This window comes from Mya arenaria, chromosome 10 (genome assembly GCF_026914265.1).
Source record: "Mya arenaria isolate MELC-2E11 chromosome 10, ASM2691426v1".
Taxonomy (NCBI): Eukaryota; Metazoa; Mollusca; class Bivalvia; order Myida; family Myidae; genus Mya; species Mya arenaria.
In genome coordinates, this window is record NC_069131.1 from 44,062,458 (window position 1) to 44,086,124 (window position 23,667).

General features: G+C 39.9%; 3 protein-coding genes across 8 annotated transcripts in view; 2 read left to right on the forward strand and 1 right to left on the reverse strand.

Moving 5' to 3' along the window:
• Positions 1-1,205: 1,205 nt before the first annotated feature.
• On the reverse strand, positions 1,206-9,460 carry LOC128204731 (uncharacterized). The gene is made up of 5 exons (XM_052906134.1): positions 9,357-9,460; positions 8,183-8,245; positions 6,776-6,915; positions 6,510-6,560; positions 1,206-1,370 (listed from the first exon to the last, which is right to left on the reverse strand). The coding sequence occupies exons 1-5, from the start codon at positions 9,415-9,417 to the stop codon at positions 1,206-1,208; spliced, it is 480 nt and encodes a 159-aa protein (XP_052762094.1). The 5' UTR covers positions 9,418-9,460.
• Positions 9,461-9,795: 335 nt separating this feature from the next.
• On the forward strand, positions 9,796-10,531 carry LOC128204732 (disintegrin and metalloproteinase domain-containing protein 29-like; the record flags this gene model as incomplete). The annotated part of the gene is made up of 2 exons (XM_052906135.1): positions 9,796-9,861; positions 10,373-10,531. Coding segments are annotated over 2 exons (225 nt in total), but the record flags the coding sequence as incomplete, so codon positions are not given.
• Positions 10,532-20,013: 9,482 nt separating this feature from the next.
• Positions 20,014-23,667, forward strand: part of LOC128204101 (oxysterol-binding protein-related protein 1-like) — a 118,106-nt gene continuing 114,452 nt past the window's right edge. The window contains exons 1-3 of one of the 6 annotated variants that reach the window (XM_052905444.1): positions 20,014-20,100; positions 22,854-23,028; positions 23,390-23,475. In XM_052905444.1, coding sequence (XP_052761404.1) covers positions 22,881-23,028; positions 23,390-23,475 — 234 coding nt within the window. In that variant the 5' untranslated portion in view covers positions 20,014-20,100; positions 22,854-22,880. Of the gene's footprint in view, positions 20,179-20,306; positions 20,438-20,751; positions 20,770-22,853; positions 23,029-23,389; positions 23,476-23,667 lie in introns of those variants that run through there. The other 5 variants (XM_052905448.1, XM_052905443.1, XM_052905447.1 and 2 more) reach the window with 5 other exon arrangements.

Below are 23,667 nucleotides of genomic sequence, written 5' to 3' on the forward strand. Positions count from 1 at the left end.
TGAACGAAACTACAGTTATGGACGTAGGGTACAAGTCTACAGTAATGGACGTAGTGAACGAAACTACAGTTATGGATGTAGGGTACAAGTCTACGGTAATGGACGTAGTGAACGAAACTACAGTTATGGACGTAGGGTACAAGTCTACAGTAATGGACGTAGTGAACGAAACTACAGTTATGGATGTAGGGTACAAGTCTACGGTAATGGACGTAGGGAACAAAACTACTTTATGGACGTAGGGTACAAGTCTACGGTAATGGACGTAGTGAACGAAACTACAGTTATGGACGTAGGGTACAAGTCTACAGTAATGGACGTAGTGAACGAAACTACAGTTATGGACGTAGGGTACAAGTCTACGGTAATGGACGTAGGAAACAAAACTACAGCTATGGATGTAGTGTACAAGTCTACAGTAATGGAGGTAGGGAACAAAACTACAGTTATGGACGTAGGGTACAAGTGTACAGTAATGGACGTAGTGAACGAAGCTACAGTTATGGACGTAGGGTACAAGTCTACAGTAATGGACGTTGTGAAAAAAAACTACAGTTATGGACGTAGGGTACAAGTCTACGGTAATGGACGTAGGGTACAAGTCTACAGTAATGGACGTAGGGTACAAGTCTACGGTAATGGACGTAGGGAACAAAACTACAGTTATGGACGTAGGGTACAAGTCTGCAGTAATGGACGTAGGGTACAAGTCTACAGTAATGGACGTAGTGAACGAAACTACAGTTATGGACGTAGGGTACAAGTCTACAGTAATGGACGTAGTGAACGAAACTACAGTTATGGACGTAGGGTACAAGTCTACGGTAATGGACGTAGGGAACAAAACTACAGTTATGGACGTAGGGTACAAGTCTAAAGTAATGGACGTAGTGAACGAAACTACAGCTATGGATGTAGGGTACAAGTCTACAGTAATGGACGTAGTGAACGAAACTACAGTTATGGACGTAGGGAACAAAACTATAGTTATGGACGTAGGGTACAAGTCTACAGTTATGGACGTAGGGTACAAGTCTACAGTAATGGGCGTAGGTAACAAAACTACAGTTATGGACGTAGGGTAGAAGACTACAGTTATGGACGTAATAGGTACAAATCTACAGAATTGACGTAGGGTACAAGTTTACAGTTATGGACGTATGCATTTTTATATGTTTTCTTTCATTGTTAAAGTATAGTCCAAGTCACTGTTCTTCTCGCTTGCTGGCGTAACAGCGACAACTGCATTCACTAACTGAATACAAGCTAGGAAAACAACAACTGCTGACCTCAGTAACATTCACAGCAAACGGGGCATGAAGAAATGTTGGTTTGAATTCGTTCACTGGAACAACCGTTATGTTGAGCAGCTGCAACAAGACAAACGGTATAAAAAGGGTGCTGAATGTGAAAAATCGGCGGCCAACTTTACGTTTCCGCAGTGCAATGTGAAACCCAAAGTGATGGGTAAGAAACGAACTGCTTAATTGTTAATAATAAAAAAGATAAGAATTGGATACAAAGTTGGGTTTCATGAAACCGTTCTTATACATGCGCATGTACTTAAAATCTCTTCAAGACAAGTGGAAATGTGTGGTCATTAATTTTCCTTCATTACTTGAAATTTCAGGTTAATTTTGAATGGGGTGAAAACCGCCTTAGAATTGTCAAATAAAAACAATCACCAAAAAATATTGCTATCTCAGACTGATACTGGCACCTGTGGTGACGACATTAGTGGCTAAATTGATGGATGTGTGGATTACCTACGTTAATTACTTCATGTAACAACGCTAATAGTTTATAGAGAGTAGATGTCGAGAGATCTTCTCGCTTGATTTCATTGAACTACCATAAATTATGAAATAGTGGTACTTTCCGCCAAAATTGATTTTAAACAGATGCATATAACAAGTTCATTATTGCAACATTTAAACATAAGACAACATTTGTCCGCCAGGAGATGAAACAGCCGTTGTACGTATTTGCGTCGCTAAATAAAGTTTACGCTATTAACAAATCTCTTAGAGGTATGTTTACTCACATACATTTAGGACGTCCATGATAAAATATACGCTTGTTCACATATCTATGGTAGGTCCATGATACGATGTTCGTTTACTAACAACTCTATTAGCCGTCCATCATACATTGTACGTTTACTCACATACCTCTGGTAGGTCCATGATACAATGTACGTTTACTCACATACCTCTGGTAGGTGCATGGTACAATGTACGTTTGCTCACATATCTCTGGTAGGTGCATGGTACCATGTACGTTTACTCACATACCTCTGGTAGGTCCATGATACAATGTACGTTTACTCACATACCTCTGGTAGGTCCATCATACATTGTACGTTTACTCACATACCTCTGGTAGGTCCATGATACAATGTACGTTTACTCACATATCTCTGGTAGGTCCATGATACAATGCACGTTTGCTCACATATCTCTGGTAGGTGCATGGTACAATGTACGTTTACTCACATATCTCTGGTAGGTGCATGGTACAATGTACGTTTACTCACATATCTCTGGTAGGTCCATGATACAATGTACGTTTACTCACATATCTCTGGTAGGTCCATGATACAATGTACGTTTACTCACATATCTCTGGTAGGTCCATGATAAAATGTACGTTTGCTCACATATCTCTGGTAGGTCCATGGTACAATGCACGTTTGCTCACATATCTCTGATAGGTCCATGATAAAATGTACGTTTGCTTACATATCTCTGGTAGGTGCATGGTACAATGCACGTTTGCTCACATATCTCCGGGACAACCATGATACAGTGTACGTTTACTCACATATCTCTGGTAGGTGCATGGTACAATGTACGTTTACTCACATATCTCTGGTAGGTGCATGGTACAATGTACGTTTACTCACATATCTCTGGTAGGTGCATGGTACAATGTATGTTTACTCACATATCTCTGACAGGTGCATGGTACAATGTACGTTTACTCACATATCTCTGGTAGGTGCATGGTACAACGTACGTTTGCTCACATATCTCTGGTAGGTGCATGGTACAATGTACGTTTACTCACATATCTCTGGTAGGTGCATGGTACAATGTACGTTTACTCACATATCTCTGGTAGGTGCATGGTACAACGTACGTTTACTCACATATCTCTGGTAGGTGCATGGTACAATGTACGTTTACTCACATATCTCTGGTAGGTGCATGGTACAATGTACGTTTACTCACATATCTCTGGTAGGTGCATGGTACAACGTACGTTTACTCACATATCTCTGGTAGGTGCATTGTACCATGCACGTTTGCTCACATATCTCTGGGACGACCATGATACAGTGTACGTTTACTCACATATCTCTGGTAGGTGCATGGTACAATGTACGTTTACTCACATATCTCTGGTAGGTGCATGGTACAACGTACGTTTACTCACATATCTCTGGTAGGTGCATGGTACAATGCACGTTTGCTCACATATCTCTGGGACGACCATGATACAGTGTACGTTTACTCACATATCTCTGGTAGGTGCATGGTACAATGTACGTTTACTCACATATCTCTGGTAAGTGCATGGTACAATGTACGTTTACTCACATATCTCTGGTAGGTGCATGGTACAATGTACGTTTACTCACATATCTCTGGTAGGTGCATCGTACAATGTACGTTTACTCACATATCGTTGGTAGGTGCATGGTACAATGTACGTTTACTCATATATCTCTGGTAGCATCATACAATGTACGTTTACTCACATATCTCTGGTATTTGCATCATACAATGTACGTTTACTCACATATCTCTGGTATTTGCATCATACAATGTACGTTTACTCACATATCGCTGGTAGGTGCATCAAACATTGTTCGTTTACTCACATATCTATGGTAGATGCATCATTCAATGCACGTTTGCTCACATATCTCTGGTAGGTGCATGATACAATATACGTTTACTCACATATCTCTGGTAGGTGCATGATACAATTTACATTTACTCACATATCTGTGGTAGGTGCATGATACAATATACGTTTGCTCACATATCTCTGGTAGGTGCATGATACAATGCACGTTTGCTCACATATCTCTGGTAGGTGCATGATACAATGCACGTTTGCTCACATATCTCTGGTAGGTGCATGATACAATATACGTTTACTCACATATCTCTGGTAGGTGCATGATACAATATACGTTTACTCACATATCTCTGGTAGGTGCATGATACAATGCACGTTTGCTCACATATCTGTGGTAGGTGCATCATACAATATACGTTTGCCCACATATCTGTGGTAGGTGCATGATACAATGCACGTTTGCTCACATATCTCTGGTAGGTGCATGATACAATGCACGTTTGCTCACATATCTCTGGTAGGTGCATGGTACAATGCACGTTTGCTCACATATCTCTGGTAGGTGCATGATACAATGCACGTTTGCTCACATATCTCTGGTAGGTGCATGATACAATGCACGTTTGCTCACATATCTCTGGTAGGTGCATCATCCAATATACGTTTACTCACATATCTCTGGTAGGTGCATGATACAATGCACGTTTGCCCACATATCTCTGGTAGGTGCATGGTACAATGCAAGTTTGCTCACATATCTCTGGTAGGTGCATGATACAATGCACGTTTGCTCACATATCTCTGGTAGGTGCATGGTACAATGCACGTTTACTCACATATCTCTGGTAGGTGCATGATACAATGCACGTTTGCTCACATATCTCTGGTAGGTGCATGATACAATGCACGTTTGCTCACATATCTCTGGTAGGTGCATGATACAATATACGTTTGCTCACATATCTCTGGTAGGTACATGGTACAATGCACGTTTGCTCACATATCTCTGGTAGGTGCATGGTACAATGCAAGTTTGCTCACATATCTCTGGTAGGTGCATGATACAATGCACGTTTGCTCACATATCTCTGGTAGGTGCATGGTACAATGCAAGTTTGCTCACATATCTCTGGTAGGTGCATGATACAATGCACGTTTGCTCACATATCTCTGGTAGGTGCATGATACAATGCACGTTTGCTCACATATCTCTGGTAGGTGCATGATACAATGCACGTTTGCTCACATATCTTTGGTAGGTGCATGATACAATATACGTTTGCTCACATATCTCTGGTAGGTGCATGATACAATGCACGTTTGCTCACATATCTCTGGTAGGTTCATGGTACAATGCACGTTTACTCACATATCTCTGGTAGGTGCATGATACAATGCACGTTTACTCACATATCTCTGGTAGGTGCATGATACAATGCACGTTTACTCACATATCTCTGGTAGGTGCATGATACAATGCACGTTTGCTCACATATCTCTGGTAGGTGCATGATACAATGCACGTTTGCTCACATATCTCTGGTAGGTGCATGGTACAATGCAAGTTTGCTCACATATCTCTGGTAGGTGCATGATACAATGCACGTTTGCTCACATATCATTTTGAGGTGCATGGTACTTTATACGTTTACTCACAAAATTTTGAGAAGTGCAAGATACAATGTACGTTTACTCACATATCTCTGGTAGGTGCATGATACAATGCACGTTTGCCCACATATCTATGGTAGGTGCATGGTACAATGCAAGTTTACTCACATATCTCTGGTAGGTGCACGATACAATGCACGTTTGCTCACATATCTCTGGTAGGTGCACGGTACAATGCACGTTTACTCACATATCTCTGGTAGGTGCATGATACAATGCACGTTTGCTCACATATCTCTGGTAGGTGCATGATACAATATACGTTTGCTCACATATCTCTGGTAGGTACATGGTACAATGCACGTTTGCTCACATATCTCTGGTAGGTGCATGGTACAATGCAAGTTTGCTCACATATCTCTGGTAGGTGCATGATACAATGCACGTTTGCTCACTTATCTCTGGTAGGTGCATGATACAATGCACGTTTGCTCACATATCTCTGGTAGGTGCATGATACAATATACGTTTGCTCACATATCTCTGGTAGGTGCATGATACAATGCACGTTTGCTCACATATCTCTGGTAGGTGCATGATACAATGTACGTTTACTCACATATCTCTGGTAGGTGCATGATACAATATACGTTTACTCACATATCTCTGGTAGGTGCATGATACAATGCACGTTTACTCACATATCTCTGGTAGGTGCATGAAACAATGCACGTTTACTCACATATCTCTGGTAGGTGCATGATACAATGCACGTTTGCTCACATATCTCTGGTAGGTGCATGATACAATATACGTCTACTCTCATATCTTTGGTAGGTGCATGGTACAATGCAAGTTTGCTCACATATGTCTGGTAGGTGCATGATACAATGCACGTTTGCTCACATATCATTTTGAGGTGCATGGTACTTTATACGTTTACTCACAAATCCTTGAGAGGTGTATGGTGCAATGTACGTTTACTTAGAATATTTGGGAGGTGTTTGATACAATGTACGTTTACTTACATATCTCAGGGAGATACATGTCACATTTAGTTGTAGAGTCGTGGTGCTAACCTATATGAGACAAAAAACAAAAAGAATATCATGCCAAACTCACGGCAAAATGCAGTTACCACTCAATACTTGTAAACATTAAGTCTTAAAATAATGGCTGTATGATTTAAGGCATTCTGGCATATAAAAGGAACATCGAACTGTATATTTTCCTCAAATAAGACATTTTTAAGTATCGTAATTTCAGCAATATATATATAACAGTAAAAGTATACCGAAAACCCCTCAAGGTCAAGTTCTTGAGTTAGCGTCAATTCTCCGACCTTGGATAACCGAAAACACGTCCTTACTCCCGGTGGTGTAGCAGACGTCAAGGAACAGTTACTGCTTTCAGTGAAGTTGTCTACTTGAAATCCTGCGTGGATGAGTGAGTTTGTATTTAATATGATTTTCGCCTGAAGAGAATAACGTTAGAGCCGCAAAGGTCTCCACAACAGCTTCTTATTTCCGCAGTACAAAATGTGATACCCCGTTAACAATATGTATTGTCCTATCCAAATACACGAAGCTCTTTCCGAATACCAAATACACTATCCGAAAACCAAATATTATATCCGAATATCAAATACAAATGAATAACAAACAAACAGCTTGTCCCGTTGTTGTTAATTTATCTTATATATATGTTATGCGTGTGTTAGCTTGTGTGTGCATGCAGTACATGCAATGCGTGCGTGTGTGAAATTCTCATAATATCATGATAGTGATCCAACGTATCGCAATATACATCGCTATCCAGTTTTGGCGTATTATTTTTAAAAACCGATAAAAGAATATTTAAAAAATCACTTTATATATAATTCGTTTGTCTATCATTTCCAACAACTAGTGATTTGTTTCTTTACAAACTAATGTATAGCGCCATTTGATTCTTTACAGCAATGGTCCTTGTAAAGAATTACAGATGTCAAAAATACAACTACCAAATGCGCAATACAAATGCCAGGCCCCAATATCGCGAACATACTTATCAAATGCTCTACTATCAGAATCATGTGATTACTTTTGTACAATATGCACTCGACGGGGTACAATATGCACTCCACGACAAACAGATACCACTGCCGAATACCAAAAGACACTAAATGAATATCAAAGTACCAAATGCATTTCCCAATTACCATAGGCAAAGGTGCTATACACGTATTTCCCAATTACCATAGGCAGAGGTGCTATACACGTATTTCCCAATTACCATAGGCAGAGGTGCTATACACGTATTTCCCAATTACCATAGGCAGAGGTGCTATACACGTATTTCCCAATTACGATAGGCAGAGGTGCTATACACGTATTTCCCAATTACCATCGACAGAGGTGCTATAAAGGTATCTGTATACCAAGTGCCATATTATTTGCAACCACGTAACCTTTCAACCATACATGAGCACAACGCGGACCATACCATTTCCCTAATTGCCTCATCTGCATATTCATAATACTAAACATTCTACTGTCATGGCTTGTAACTGTAACGGTTGAAGTTTTTTCAAGTCGATATCAATTTAGAACTGTATACACGCGTTTCTTTTCTTTTCTTATACATACTCACTAATACAGCGTGATCTTTAAATTGTTGTTATGTTTCGCAACTGCAAAGTCGCTTGGTTTTATGCACCAACCTTTCGTCTCCGTTTCTCTGATCTCGTAGACCTTATAGGTTTCTGGTACATTGTCACATGTTACTGAAACAGTCATTTATCTTACAGTTTTATTTGATAATTTGCATTAATAACCAAAATAATATGTTAAGAAAATTATTCAGTACGGTACACTAATACGAAAACAATATTAAATCAAATAAGTCTTTTGATCAAATGATTGCCTTTCGAAAAGTTTCTAAGTAAAACGTATAGCTAAGCTTTAGATGTAAGTAAAAATATAGAGTGTACGAATTAAAGTTACTGGCAGTTAAAATTGGTCAAAACTTCAAAAAATAGACGTTTTTAGCAAATTGAATAATATATGATAGATAAATGAGAATGATTTTATTGATTTTTATATCATTTTTGAATTAGAATAAAAGAAATTCATGAGTAAAATCAATTGTTTTACCTGTATTGTTACAAACCAAAAATAGCACTCCAAATATAAATATACACCTTAAGTTGGCCATAATATAACTTGAATATATGTATCAAAATATTGTTCCGTTTAGAATAAAAATATTTCTTAAACTATGGAAGAAATGAGCCGGTTCTACAGAGCTGGCATTGTCAACATTAAGAGCAAATATCCTTTATTCGTAGGCAATCAATGTTCAAATAAGATTTTTGTTTTACACTTTTCTTTGGCGGTTTAATCAGTGATTAATTGACAAATAATCATTTAGGTATTGAAAGTTGAAGGAAAATGTATTCCCCGACCTCAACCTACCATTACTAAGTTCAGGAACAAAAATTTAATGCTTGTTATAGTCGTATGCAATCTTTGAAAAAAAGGAAGACAGGCGAACAAAAAGGAAAAGAAATCCCTTGTGTCGGGTTTTTAATTTAGTCAAAGTTCACAGCTTTGCGCAAAAGCCAAATCATTGTTTATAAAATCTCGTTTGGCTGGGTGTTTAGAACAGGGTCTGGCGAGGATAAGAATCTAAATATAAACTGTTTTATTTCTTTGGCCTAACTGTAAAGATATAGGGCTGAATAGGTAATGTGGACCGTAATCAATGCAATCGATATAGCACACAAGTCTGATTAAGCAGACAAATAAACAGTTGTTGTTTACAATGTGAAAAAAACACTTTAAGGTTTTAATGCGATGCCGTATAAATCTTTAAAAATGCTGACGACGTCTTACCCCATATCGATGTTGACGCCCTGTAACCCCATATAAATGTGTTGGTGCCCAGTAATCCCATAACAATGTTGATGCTCTGTAACCCAATAACAGTGTTGATGATCTGTAACCCAATAACATTTGTAACGTGCGAGCCAAACAAACACCAACAGATCCCTTCAGAGAAAAGCATGATCGACACTGAAGGGGTCTGCTGGTCTTTATATACACTAACTTCTCTATTCACACAGATCCCGGACTAATTTGCATATTACCAAGTTAACATACGAACCACGAACGTTCTTCCGTTTATAACGGAATATTATTATGAACGCACATCCGCCGCCAACAGCGGACCGTTACACTATGAACGCACATCCGCCGCCTACAGCAGACCGTTACACACTGTTGATGCTCTGTAACCCCATAACAATGTTGATGCTCTATAACCCAATATCAATGTCGACGCCGTGTAACCCCATATCAATATCGACGCCCTGTAACCCCATATCAATGTCGACGCCCTGTAACCCCATATCAATGTTGATGCTCTGTAACCCCATATCAATGTCGACGCCATGTAACCCCAATATCAATGTCGACGCCATTTAACCCCATATCAATATCGACGCCCTGTAACCCCATATCAATGTCGACGCCCTGTAACCCCATATCAATGTTGATGCTCTGTAACCCCATATCAATGTCGACGCCAGGTAACCCCATATCAATATCGACGCCCTGTAACCCCATATCAATGTCGACGCCCTGTAACCCCATAATAATGCTGATGCTCTGTAATCCCATATCAATGTCGACGCCATGTAACCCCATATCAATATCGACGCCCTGTAACCCCATATCAATATCGACGCCCTGTAACCCCATATCAATATCGACGCCCTGTAACCCCACATCAATGTTGATGCCCTGTAACCCCATATCAATGATAACGCTCTGTAACCCCATATCAATGTCGACGCTATGTAACCCCATATCAATATCGACGCCCTGTAACCCCATATCAATGTCGACGCCCTGTAACCCCATATCAATGTCGACGCCCTGTAACCCCATATCAATATCGACGCCCTGTAACCCCATATCAATGTCGACGCTATGTAACCCCATATCAATATCGACGCCCTGTAACCCCATATCAATATCGACGCCCTGTAACCCCACATCAATGTTGAAGCCCTGTAACCCCATATCAATGATGACGCCCTGTTACTCCATAATCAATGTTAATGCCCTGTAAACCCCATATCAATACTGACGCCACGTAACCCTATATCAGTGTTGACGCCCTGTAACCCCATATCAATGTTGACGCACTGTAACTCCATAATCAATGTTGATGCCCTGTAAACACCATATCAATGTCGACGCCCTCTAACCCCATATCAATGTCGACACCATGTAAACCCATATCAATGTCGACGCCCTGTAACACAATATCAATATTGACGCACTGTAACTCCATAATCAATGTTGATGCCCTTAAAACCCCATATCAATGTTGACGCTCTGTAACCCCATATCAATGTTGACGCCCTGTAACCCCATATCAATGTTGACGCACTGTAACTCCATAATCAATGTTGATGCCCTGTAAACCCCATATCAATGTTGACGCCATGTAACCCCATATCAATGTCGACGCCCTGTAACCCCATATCAATGTCGACGCCATGTAACCCCATATCAATGTTGACGCTCTGTAACTCCATATCAATGTTGACGCTCTGTAAACCCCATATCAATGTTGACGCCCTGTAGATAAAGATGTTGACGCCATGTAGCCTCATATTTTTTTATAAATGTTGACGCTCTGTAGTCTGATATAAACGTTGACGCACTGTAGCCCCATATAAATGTTGACGCCCTGTAACACCATATCAATATTGACGCACTGTAACTCCATAATCAATGTTGATGCCCTGTAAACCCCATATCAATGTTGACGCTCTGTAACCCCATATCAATGTTGACGCCCTGTAACCCCATATCAATGTTGACGCACTGTAACTCCATAATCAATGCTGATGCCCTGTAAACCCCATATCAATGTTGACGCCATGTAACCACAAATCAATGTCGACGCCCTCTAACCCCATATCATTGTCGACGCCATGTAACCCCATATCAATGTCGACGCTCTGTTACCCCCATATCAATGTTGACGCTCTGTAACCCCATATCAATGTTGACGCACTGTAACCCCATATCAATGTTGACGCTCTGTAACTCCATATCAATGTTGACGCTCTGTAAACCCCATATCAATGTTGACGCCCTGTAGATAAAGATGTTGACGCCATGTAGCCTCATATTTGTGTTATAAATGTTGACGCTCTGTAGCCTGATATAAACGTTGACGCCCTGTAGCCCCATATAAATGTTGACGCCCTGTAACACCATATCAATATTGACGCACTGTAACTCCATAATCAATGTTGATGCCCTGTAAACCCCATATCAATGTTGACGCTCTGTAACCCCATATCAATGTTGACGCCCTGTAACCCCATATCAATGTTGACGCACTGTAACTCCATAATAAATGCTGATGCCCTGTAAACCCCATATCAATGTTGACGCCATGTAACCCTAAATCAATGTCGACGCCCTCTAACCCCATATCATTGTCGACGCCATGTAACCCCATATCAATGTCGACGCTCTGTAACCCCCATATCAATGTTGACGCACTGTAACCCCATATCAATGTTGACGCACTGTAACCCCATATCAATGTTGACGCACTGTAACCCCATATCAATGTTGACGCTCTGTAGCTCCATATCAATGTTGACGCTCTGTAAACCCAATATCAATGTTGACGCCCTGTAGATAAAGATGTTGACGCCATGTAGCCTCATATTTGTGTTATAAATGTTGACGCTCTGTAGCCTGATATAAACGTTGACGCCCTGTAGCCCCATATAAATGTTGACGCCCTGAAATCCCATTTAAATGTTGAAGCCTATTAGCCCCATATAAATGTGGACGCCCTGTAGCCTGATATAAATGTTGACGCCCTGTAGCCTAATATAAATGTTGACACCCTGCGCCTGTTATAAATGTTGACTCCCTGTAGCCTGATATAAATGTTGAAGTTCTGAAACCCCATATAAATGTTGAAGCCCTGTAGCCCCATAAAATTTTTGACGCCCTGTAACCCATATCATTGTTGAAGCCCTGTAGCCCCATATAAATGTTGACGCTCTGTAGCCTAATATAAATGTTGAAGCCCTGTAACCCCATATACATGGAAATGTTGAAGCCCTGTAGCCCCATGTAAATGTTGGCGCCCTGTAACCCCATATCAATGTTGAAGCCATGTAGCACAAAATAAATGTTGAAGCCCTGTAGCCTCATAAACATGTTGACGCCCTGTATAGTCATATTTTGTTTATAAATGTTGACGCTCTGTAGCCTGATATAAATGTTAAAGCCTTGTAGCGCAATATAAATGTTGACGCCCTGTAGCCTGATATAAATGTTGAAGCCCTGTAACCCCATATAAATGTCGACGCTCTGTTACCCCCATATCAATGTTGACGCACTGTAACCCCATATCAATGTTGACGCTCTGTAACTCCATATCAATGTTGACGCTCTGTAAACCCCATATCAACGTTGACGCCCTGTAGATAAAGATGTTGACGCCATGTAGCCTCATATTTTTGTTATAAATGTTGACGCTCTGTAGCCTGATATAAACGTTGACGCCCTGTAGCCCCATATAAATGTTGACGCCCTGAAATCCCATTTAAATGTTGAAGCCTATTAGCCCCATATAAATGTGGACGCCCTGTAGCCTGATATAAATGTTGACGCCCTGTAGCCTAATATAAATGTTGACACCCTGCGCCTGTTATAAATGTTGACTCCCTGTAGCCTGATATAAATGTTGAAGTTCTGAAACCCCATATAAATGTTGAAGCCCTGTAGCCCCATAAAAATTTTGACGCCCTGTAACCAATATCAATGTTGAAGCCCTGTAGCCCCATATAAATGTTTACGCCGTGTAGCCTAATATAAATGTTGAAGCCCTGTACCCCATATACATGGAAATGTTGAAGCCCTGTAGCCCCATGTAAATGTTGGCGCCCTGTAACCCCATATCAATGTTGAAGCCATGTAGCACAAAATAAATGTTGAAGCCCTGTAGCCTCATAAACATGTTGACGCCCTGTATAGTCATATTTTTTTTAAATGTTAAAGCCTTGTAGCGCAATATAAATGTTGACGCCCTGTAGCCTGATATAAATGTTGAAGCCCTGTAACCCCATATAAATGTTAAAGCCCTGTAGCCCCATATAAATGTTAACGCCCAGTAACCCCATATAAATGTTGAAGCCCTGCAGCCTCATATAAATGTTGAATCCCTGTAGCCCCATATAAATGTTGAAGCCTTGTAACTCCAAATCAATGTTGATGCACTGTAAACCCAAAATCAATATTGACGCTCTGTAACCCCATATCAATAATGACGCTCTGTAACCCCATATCAATAATGACGCCTTGTAACTCCAAATCAATGTTGACGCCCTGTAAACCCCATATCAATGTTGACGCTTTGTAACTCCATATCAATGTTGACGCTCTGTAACCCCATATCAATGTTGACGCCCTGTAGCCTCATTTAAAAGTTGAATCCCTGTAGCCCCATATAAATGTTGAAGCCCTGTAACCAAAATAAATGTTGATACTCTAAAATCTTAGAAGCCCTGTAAACCCCATATAATGTTGACGCCCTGTTACTCCAAATCAATGTTGATACACTGTAAACCCAAAATCAATGTTGACGCTCTGTAACCACATATCAATGTTGACGCCCTGTAACTCCAAATCAATGTTGATGCACTGTAAACCCAATATCAATGTTGATGCACTGTAAACCCAATATCAATGCTGACGCTCTGTAACCTTATATCAATGTTGACGCCTTGTTACTTCATATCAATGTTGACGCTCTGTAACCCATACCAATGTTGACGCTCTGTAGCTCCATATCAATGTTGACGCTCTGTAACCCCATAATTATCAATGTTGACGCTCTGTAACTCCTTATCAATGTCAACGATCTGTAACTCCATATCAAATTCGACGCTCTGTAACCCATATTAATGTTGAGGCTCTGTTGCCCTATATCAATGTTGACGCTCTGTACCCCATATCAATGTTGAGGCTCTGTTGCCCTATATCAATGTCGACGCTCTGTAACCGCATATTAATGTTGATCCTCTATAACCCCATATCAATGTTGACGATCTGTAACCCCATATCAATGTTGACGCTCTGTAACCCCATATCAATGTCGACGATCTTTAACCCCATATCAATGTCGACGCCCTGTAGTCCCATATCAATGTTGACGCTCTGTAATCCAATATCAATGTCGACGCCCTGTAAACCCATATCAATGTCGACGCCCTTTAACCCCGTATCGATGTTGACGCCCTGTAGCCCCATATAAATGTTGACGCTCTGTATCCCTCATATCAGTGTTGACGTCATGCAACTCCATAACAATGTTGATGCTCTTTAACCCATATCAATGTTGATGACCTGTAAACCCCATATCAATGTTGACGCCTTGTAACTCCATATCAATGTTGACGCTCTTTAATCCCATATCAATGTTGACGCTCTGTAACCCCATATCAATGTTGGCGCACTGTAACTCCATAATAAATGTTGATGCCCTGTAAACACCATATCAATGTTGACGCCATGTAACCCCATATCAATGTTGACGCCCTCGAACCCTATATCAATGTCGACGCCATGTCACCCTATATCAATGTCGACGCTCTGTAACCCCATATCAATGTTGACGCCTTGTAACTCCATATCAATGTTTACGCTCTGTAACCCTATATCAATGTCGACGCCATGTCACCCTATATCAATGTCGACGCTCTGTAACCCCATATCAATGTTGACGCCTTGTAACTCCATAATCAATGTTGACGCCCTGTAACCCTATATCAATGTCGACGCTCTGTAACCCCATATCAATGTTGACGCCTTGTAACTCCATATCAATGTTTACGCTCTGTAACCCATATCAATGTTGATGCCCTGTAAACCCCATATCAATGTTGACGCCTTGTAACTCCATATCAATGTTGACGCTCTGTAACCCCATATCAATGTTGACGCACTGTAACCCCATATCACTGTTAACGCCCTGTAAACCCAATATCAATTTGACGCCCTGTAAACCCATATCAATGTCGACGCCCTGTAACACCATATCAATGTTGAGGCTCTGCTGACCCATATCAATGTTGACGCCCTGCAACTCCAAATCAATGTTGACGCTCTGTAACCATATATCAATGTAGTCGCTCTGTATCCCCCATATCAATGTTGACGCCATGTAACCCCATATCAATGTAGACGACCTGTAAAACCTATTACATTGTTGACGCCCTTTAAACCAATAATAATGTTGATGACAGGTAATTTTATATCAACGCTGCAGTCCGGTAACCACATATCAAGTTTGACGCTTTGTAACCCAATATCAATTTGATCCATTGTAAAACTATATCAATGTTGGTGCCCACCCAATATCAATGGTAACACCCTCTTACCTCATATCAATGTTGACGCTCTGTAACCCCATATCAATATTGACGCTCTGTAGCTCCATATCAATGTTAATGCTCTGTAACCCCAAAATTATCAATGTTGACGCTCTTTAACCCTATATCAATATTGGCGCTCTGTAGCTCCATATCAATGTTGACGCTCTGTAACCCCATAATTATCAATGTTGACGCCCTGTAACCCTATATCAATGTCGACGCTCTGTAACCCCATATCAATGTCGACGCTCTGTAACTCCATATCAATGTCGAAGATCTTTAACTCCATATCAATGTCGACGCTCTGTAACCCTTTATCAATGTCGACGCTCTGTAACCCTGTATCAATGTCGACGCCCTGAACCCCATATCAATGTCGACGCTCTGTAACCCCATATCAATGTTGACGCTCTGTAACCCCATATCAATGTTGACGCTCTGTAACTCCATATCAATGTCGACGATCTTTAACTCCATATCAATGTTGACGCTCTGTAACCCCATATCAATGTCGACGCTCTGTAACCCCATATCAATGTCGACGCTCTGTAACTCCATATCAATGTCGACGATCTTTAACTCCATATCAATCTCGACGCTCTGTAACCCTATATCAATGTCGACGCTCTGTAACCCCATATCAATGTCGACGCCCTTTAACCCTATATCAATGTCGACGCTCTGTAACCCCATATCAATGTTGACACTCTGTAACCCCATATCAATGTTGACGCTCTGTAACTCCATATCAATGTCGACGATCTTTAACTCCATATCAATGTTGACGCCCTGTAACCCCATATCAATGTCGACGATCTTTAACTCCATATCAATGTCGATGATCTTTAACTCCATATCAATGTCGACGCTCTGTAACCCCATATCAATGTTGACGCTCTGTAACCCCATATCAATGTTGACGCTCTGTAACCCCATATCAATGTCGACGCTCTGTAACCCCATATCAATGTTGACGCTCTGTAACCCCATATCAATGTCGACGCTCTGTAACCCCATATCAATGTCGACGATCTGTAACTCCATATCAATGTTGACGCTCTGTAACTCCATATCAATGTCGACGATCTTTAACTCCATATCAATGTCGACGCTCTGTAACCCCATATCAATGTCGACGCTCTGTAACCCCATATCAGTATCGACGCTCTGTAACTCCATATCAATGTCGACGCTCTGTAACCCTATATCAATGTCGACGCCCTGTAACTCCATATCAATGTCGACGCTCTGTAACCCCATATCAATGTCGACGCTCTGTAACCCCATATCAATGTTGACGCCCTGTAACCCCATATCAATGTTGACGCCCTGTAACCCCATATCAATGTTGACGCCCTGTAACTCCATATCAATGTCGACGATCTTTACTCCATATCAATGTCGACGCTCTGTAATCCATATCAATGTTGAGGCTCTGTAACCCCATATCAATGTTGACGCCCTGTAACTCCATATCAATGTCGACGAACTTTACTCCATATCAATGTCGACGCTCTGTAACCCCATATCAATGTTGAGGCTCTGTAACCCCATATCAATGTCGACGATCTTTACTCCATATCAATGTCGACGCTATGTAACCCTATATCAATGTCGACGCTCTGTTACCCCATAATAATCAATGTTGACGCCCTGTAACCCCATATCAATGTTGACGCCATGTAACCCCATATCAATGTTGACGCCCTGTAACTCCATATCAATGTCGACGATCTTTACTCCATATCAATGTCGACGCTCTGTAACCCATATCAATGTTGAGGCTCTGTAACCCCATATCAATGTTGACGCCCTGTAACTCCATATCAATGTCGACGATCTTTACTCCATATCAATGTCGACGCTCTGTAACCCCATATCAATGTTGAGGCTCTGTAACCCCATATCAATGTCGACGATCTTTACTCCATATCAATGTCGACGCTCTGTAACCCCATATCAATGTTGAGGCTCTGTAACCCCATATCAATGTCGACGCCCTGTAACTCCATATCAATGTCGACGATCTTTACTCCATATCAATGTCGACGCTCTGTAACCCCATATCAATGTTGAGGCTCTGTAACCCCATATCAATGTTGACACTCTGTAACCCCATATCACTGTTGACGCTCTGTAACTCCATATCAATGTTGTCCCCTGTAATCCCATATCAATGTTGACGCTCTCTAACCCCCATATCAATGTCGACGCTCTGTTACCCCATATCAATGTTGACGCTCTGCAACCCAATATCAATGTCGAAGCCCTGCAATCTCATTAAAATCATATCGTGACGTTCACTTCATTTCATTACGTTATGTACGTAACGTCGTGAAGCGTGTATTGGGGATCTGATTTTAATGAGATTGGACGCCCTGTGACCCCCATATCAATGTTGATGACAAGAAACCCTATATTAATGTTGATGACCAGAATCCCTATCCCAATGTTGATGACCAGAAACCCTTTATCAATGTTAATGACAAGAAACCCTATATCAATGTCGATGACCAGAAACCCTATTTCAATGTTGACGTCCCAGTAACCCAATATCAATGCCCATAAACCATATATCAATGCACAGGAAGCCGATATCAATGTCGATGCTCGTACAAGGACACACTATGTGCAACACCTTACAGGAATGATACTGACCAGCGACGCCTGAAGGCATGTGTATTGATTTTTTTTACTAGTTTATATGTACGTACTGGTCATTAGTTGTACCATTCTTTCCAAATTATGTTTATAATAGCATTGAACAGTCCCATATCCTGTAATTATCAGGACATACACTAGTTCCGAAAGAAAGCGTGCCCTTAGGTTTATTATATGTGTCAAGTTTGAGTTCGTCCTTGAATGTTCAGGATAGAGACGAAGTGAACATGGTCTCGACGAAATCACGGGTAGAATATTGAGCACATATACAGTCACGGTCCCCCGTTGCCCCGTTTGTCACACTTTCACCCGATAAGGACGTGTTTTTCTATTTTTAGTACGTAAGGAAATGCAGGGCCTTTTAGCAGCATATTTCCATTTTCTGCGTTATTGTTTATAATTATCTATTCCCTCGGTTCCTCACCAATATGTATTTAAGATTAGTCGGCTTGCGTTCAAGTTCCCATTCACGTTGCAATCGTATAAACGTATTTGAATAAAGTGGTATTTTAGTTTGCAATATTTTAAACCGCACAACACCATACGTCACATTTTGTAACCTCGGCACAATAGCTATTTTAACATGTCATGCCAAAACGTCGATCTATCTGTTTTCGATTGCGGTACTCCCCAGCAAGCAAGGTTAAATGGGTCCCGTATGGGCTGAATCTGGGCAAAAAGCCCATATGGGGCCATATAGGACCCATATGGTTGAAAATGCCCAGATGGGACCCATATAGCTGCTCATCTATATTAATTGGATATAGAAAGGGAAACGAAGATCATTGGTATATGAAAATATGTTTACATCGATACTATGTGAAAAAAGTTCATTATTTCATGCATTGGCTGATCAAGCCTGTAGGTCTGCGGTATACAGCCTAGAAACAACAACACAATACATGTTTGACCCCTTTTGATGCAAAATATTCAATATGAAAAGAAATGATATATTAATCATATATTTAATACAATATTTTATTAAACGAGTTTATGAAATTTGTAAGTAAGCGAGCCTCTAGCGATATATTAATATATAAACTAACATTCACTACTTCCTAATACATTGACTTTGATATTTTCGGCACAAAGCCCATAAATCGCTTGTTTTTGCCAAAAGAAGTTTTGAGTACAAGTTACGAACCGAAATACTACGAGTGCAAGCTACATGCTCGGATTTTTTTTCTGACTTGGGTCTATAAGGCAATATAAGATTTGAGTCAATTAGTCACACATAGTTAAATGCAACTTGTCTGGTACCCAACGTACCGATAATGAAATGGTAAGGGCATGTAACCCAGGCTAAAATGCAACACACGGTACTGTATTGCCGTTTTGTCTAGATAAATTCAAAGTGAAAGTAGAAACTAAAACTAAAGATAATTAGGGTACCAGTCTAATAGAAACTGGGCCGATCGATCATGTGACACTCTCTACTTTCGGATTGCTTGTAAACACACATATTCGTTATGAATATCAAGAAATATACTAGAAATGTTAGTTTTTCACTCATTGAAACGTAAATATTATCAATTCAACTATTCATAGACGTGCTGATCTTTATTTCAATATCAGTAAGTCAGGCAACAGACTGAACAGTGGTAAATCACTAAATGAGATAGGGACAAATATTTTCTACAGTACAGTAGAGTACAGGATGTACTGAAAACAGGATGTCATTCAAATTACACAGGATCTTATAAATAAGGGAGAAAGTAATCTGTTGGATACGCAAGAATATTTGGAATATGCTCCGTAACACACTGATTGGGATTCAAACCCGCCACATGTCATAATTTACTGCTAGGTGCATCCACAGGTGGTTAGCGTGTGGTAAATTTTTTTTATCTATTTTTATATATAATATAGTATATTATATATAAAAATAGATAAAAAAAAATTACCACACGCTAACCACCTGTGGGTGCATCTTGCTGTACTGGTATGGGGTAGCTTGGCAGGCCTTTTGTCATTCTAAAATGCCGTCCAGGCTTCTTTTTTTAATGATGTTTGACCAGGCTAAACATCATTAAAAAGAAGCCTGGACTGCATTTTAGAATGACTAGTCAGGCCCTATCTCTAATAGGGCATTCCTGAGTACTTAAGTTAAATTTCAATTGAGTAATATATGGTTATCCATGGATATAAATAATCAAACATACCAGGTACAGTTTCATGTACGATGGCTGTCTGTAAAGTTTGTGCACAGGACTCGGGAGCAAATTCATTCCACCAATTATAAATGTAAACAATATAATTATAAAATGACTTGTCGGGCAATATATTGTGAAGAACAATTGAATATTTCATTAAAGAATACTGATTAAAAGAATTTCTATGTGCAGTTTTTAACAACCTCCCGTTTCAGCACGGTGCACCTTGACACTTCATGGCATCGTGAAGTAAAGAAGACCATTCTTTCCAAAGACTTATCTGCCCATATCCTTACTTTGCTGTATCTTATTGAGTGTATTTTTCATCATTTTATATTAGAAACAACTATGAAGATCATTTAATTGTTATTCAAACCAGTATGGGTTTGGTTTTTTTTTTTCCTCATGTTTTCTTATAATTTTTGTAAGTAAATTGTTAATGCTCAAATCTGATAAAAACCTTCAAAGGCCCATTTTGAAACAGTTTTAAGTGGAACGTTTCGCTGTATGTTGATGTACTTGATGTACTTGGTTGGTAATTTTCAAATTGGCATATCAAGTTCTTTGTGTGGAGGTTTAGGGTCCAGTAGACCCTTCAGGGTTGCAGCATGCTTTTCTCTGAAGGGATCTGTTGGCCTTGCACGTTAGAAATGGTGGCAGCGGTGGGATGAAGACAACTGCCGGACCGGAGGTTCCCAGGCCAAGACTCGGGATGAGTCTTCTCTGTGGGTAAAGTAATGTAATGCTCTGCTGTAGGCAGAAGTGCATTCATAGTGTAACTTTCCGCTGTAGGTAGAAGTGTGTTCATAGTGTAACTTTCCGCTGTAGGCAGAAGTGTGTTCATAGTGTAACTTTCCGCTGTAGGCAGAAGTGTGTTCAGAGTGTAACTTTCCGCTGTAGGCAGAAGTGTGTTCATACTGTAACTTTCCGCTGTAGGCAGAAGTGCATTCATAGTGTAACTTTCCGCTGTAGGCAGAAGTGCATTCATAGTGTAACTTTCCGCTGTAGGCAGAAGTGTGTTCATACTGTAACTTTCCGCTGTAGGCAGAAGTGTGTTCATAGTATAACTTTCCGCTGTAGGCAGAAGTGCATTCATAGTGTAACTTTCCGCTGTAGGCAGAAAAGCATTCTTAGCGTAACTTTCCGCTGTAGGCAGAAGTGCATTCATAGCGTAACTTTTCGCTGTAGGCAGAAGTGCATTCATAGTGTAACTTTCCGCTGTAGGCAGAAGTGCATTCATAATGTAACTTTCCGCTGTAGGCGGAAGTGTGTTCATAGTATGTTTATGTACTTGGTTGGTAATATGCAAATTAGCATATCAAGTTCTTTGTGTGGAGGTTTAGTGTCTATTATATTTAAGACCAGTAGACCACTTCAGGGTTGAGCATGCTTTACTCTGAAGGGATCTGTTGGCCTTGTTGGCCTCGCACTTTACACAAGGTTGGAAACCTTTTGTTTTAAGCATTAGTTGAAATATGTACCTGATGCGGAGAACACATACGTACATTCCTAACAGGTGTAAAAATTATCATGCTTAAGGAGTAAATTTTAATGTTCAGAATAAACAACAAAACATTTTGAAACAAGGATATGTGCACCATGTTTAACTTCGGTTTCAAGGTTTTCAAAGTTGCTATTTTCGTCCATTAGTTTCTTAATCTCGTAAAAAAGTTATGACATTTATGATCACATTCAAATGTTGTACAGTGTTTTAAGAGGTATTAGGGTTATACGATATCAATTCTATGTTGAGTTGCATTTCATATGAAAGTTGAATCATGATAACTTTTATTTTGCAACCCAAAACATTTCAAAGTGCTCTGTGTTCCATATTCTAAGTTTCCTTAGCAACGTTAGCTAAAATAATGTATGGTCATATCTACATACTTAATCTGTGTATTAAATGATTTAAAATAGGTGACTCTTTGAAAAGTTCAACTCTACATAGCTATCTCAATATTAAATAATACGAAGCCTGTCCACAAACTGTACAAACAGCCCTCGTAAATATTTCTTACATGTATTCAAGTATGTACATGTACAGTTGAAAAATGTTACAAAAGTGATATAAAATTGTATTTTACTGTATTTTCCAGAGTGAAATGTTGACCATTTAGATCAAGATGTCATCTGGAGCGTCCGAATCTGAAGAAGAAATATCTATTGAGGAATCCCTGCTGCTATGCGCACGGCGCGGTCAGACAAACATAATACATGACATTTTGCAGAGCAAAAAACAGGGCACAGTCCAACTGAACATTAACTGTAAAGGTAGGACCATTCACCAAATAAAGACTGTGATTATGTGGCTAGTAACAAGTTCTGTATTGATAAATTAAGTAGATAAAGCTTCCAATAAAAATGACAAAAGTGTCACTTACTGTATACATAAAAATGTGTTCACAAAACAAATGGGTTGATATCTGATTTCAAATTAAGAAGATAATGAAGACAATACAGTTATGTTACCTATTGCAAGGTACATCAATATACTTTCCTCAAGTCCCTGAGCTGTGAAATAATACCATACTTCAACTATAAGAGTTTTAGACTTTGGTGCGCTTATAATGATTATCTTTGCTGATACAATCAAGTGTGAAATTGTCATATGGTAAATTGTTGCTATTTTCAGGCAGTCAGAAAGCCAACAGGGGCTGGACCCCTCTTCATCTAGCAGCCTATTTTGGACACACAGACAGTGTCAAACTGTTACTACAAGTTGGTTTATACTTTACACATATTCAAAATAGTTAAAATTTATTTGACATTAAAAATAACCTCAATAAATCGGTTTTCATAGCATAAAATACTTGTCAAAAATGTTTATTTCCATTATGATGGATGTTTATTTATCTGTTTTCAAAGAAAAGGTTTAAGACAATTGTCTTATGCGTTGTTATACCAGTACAT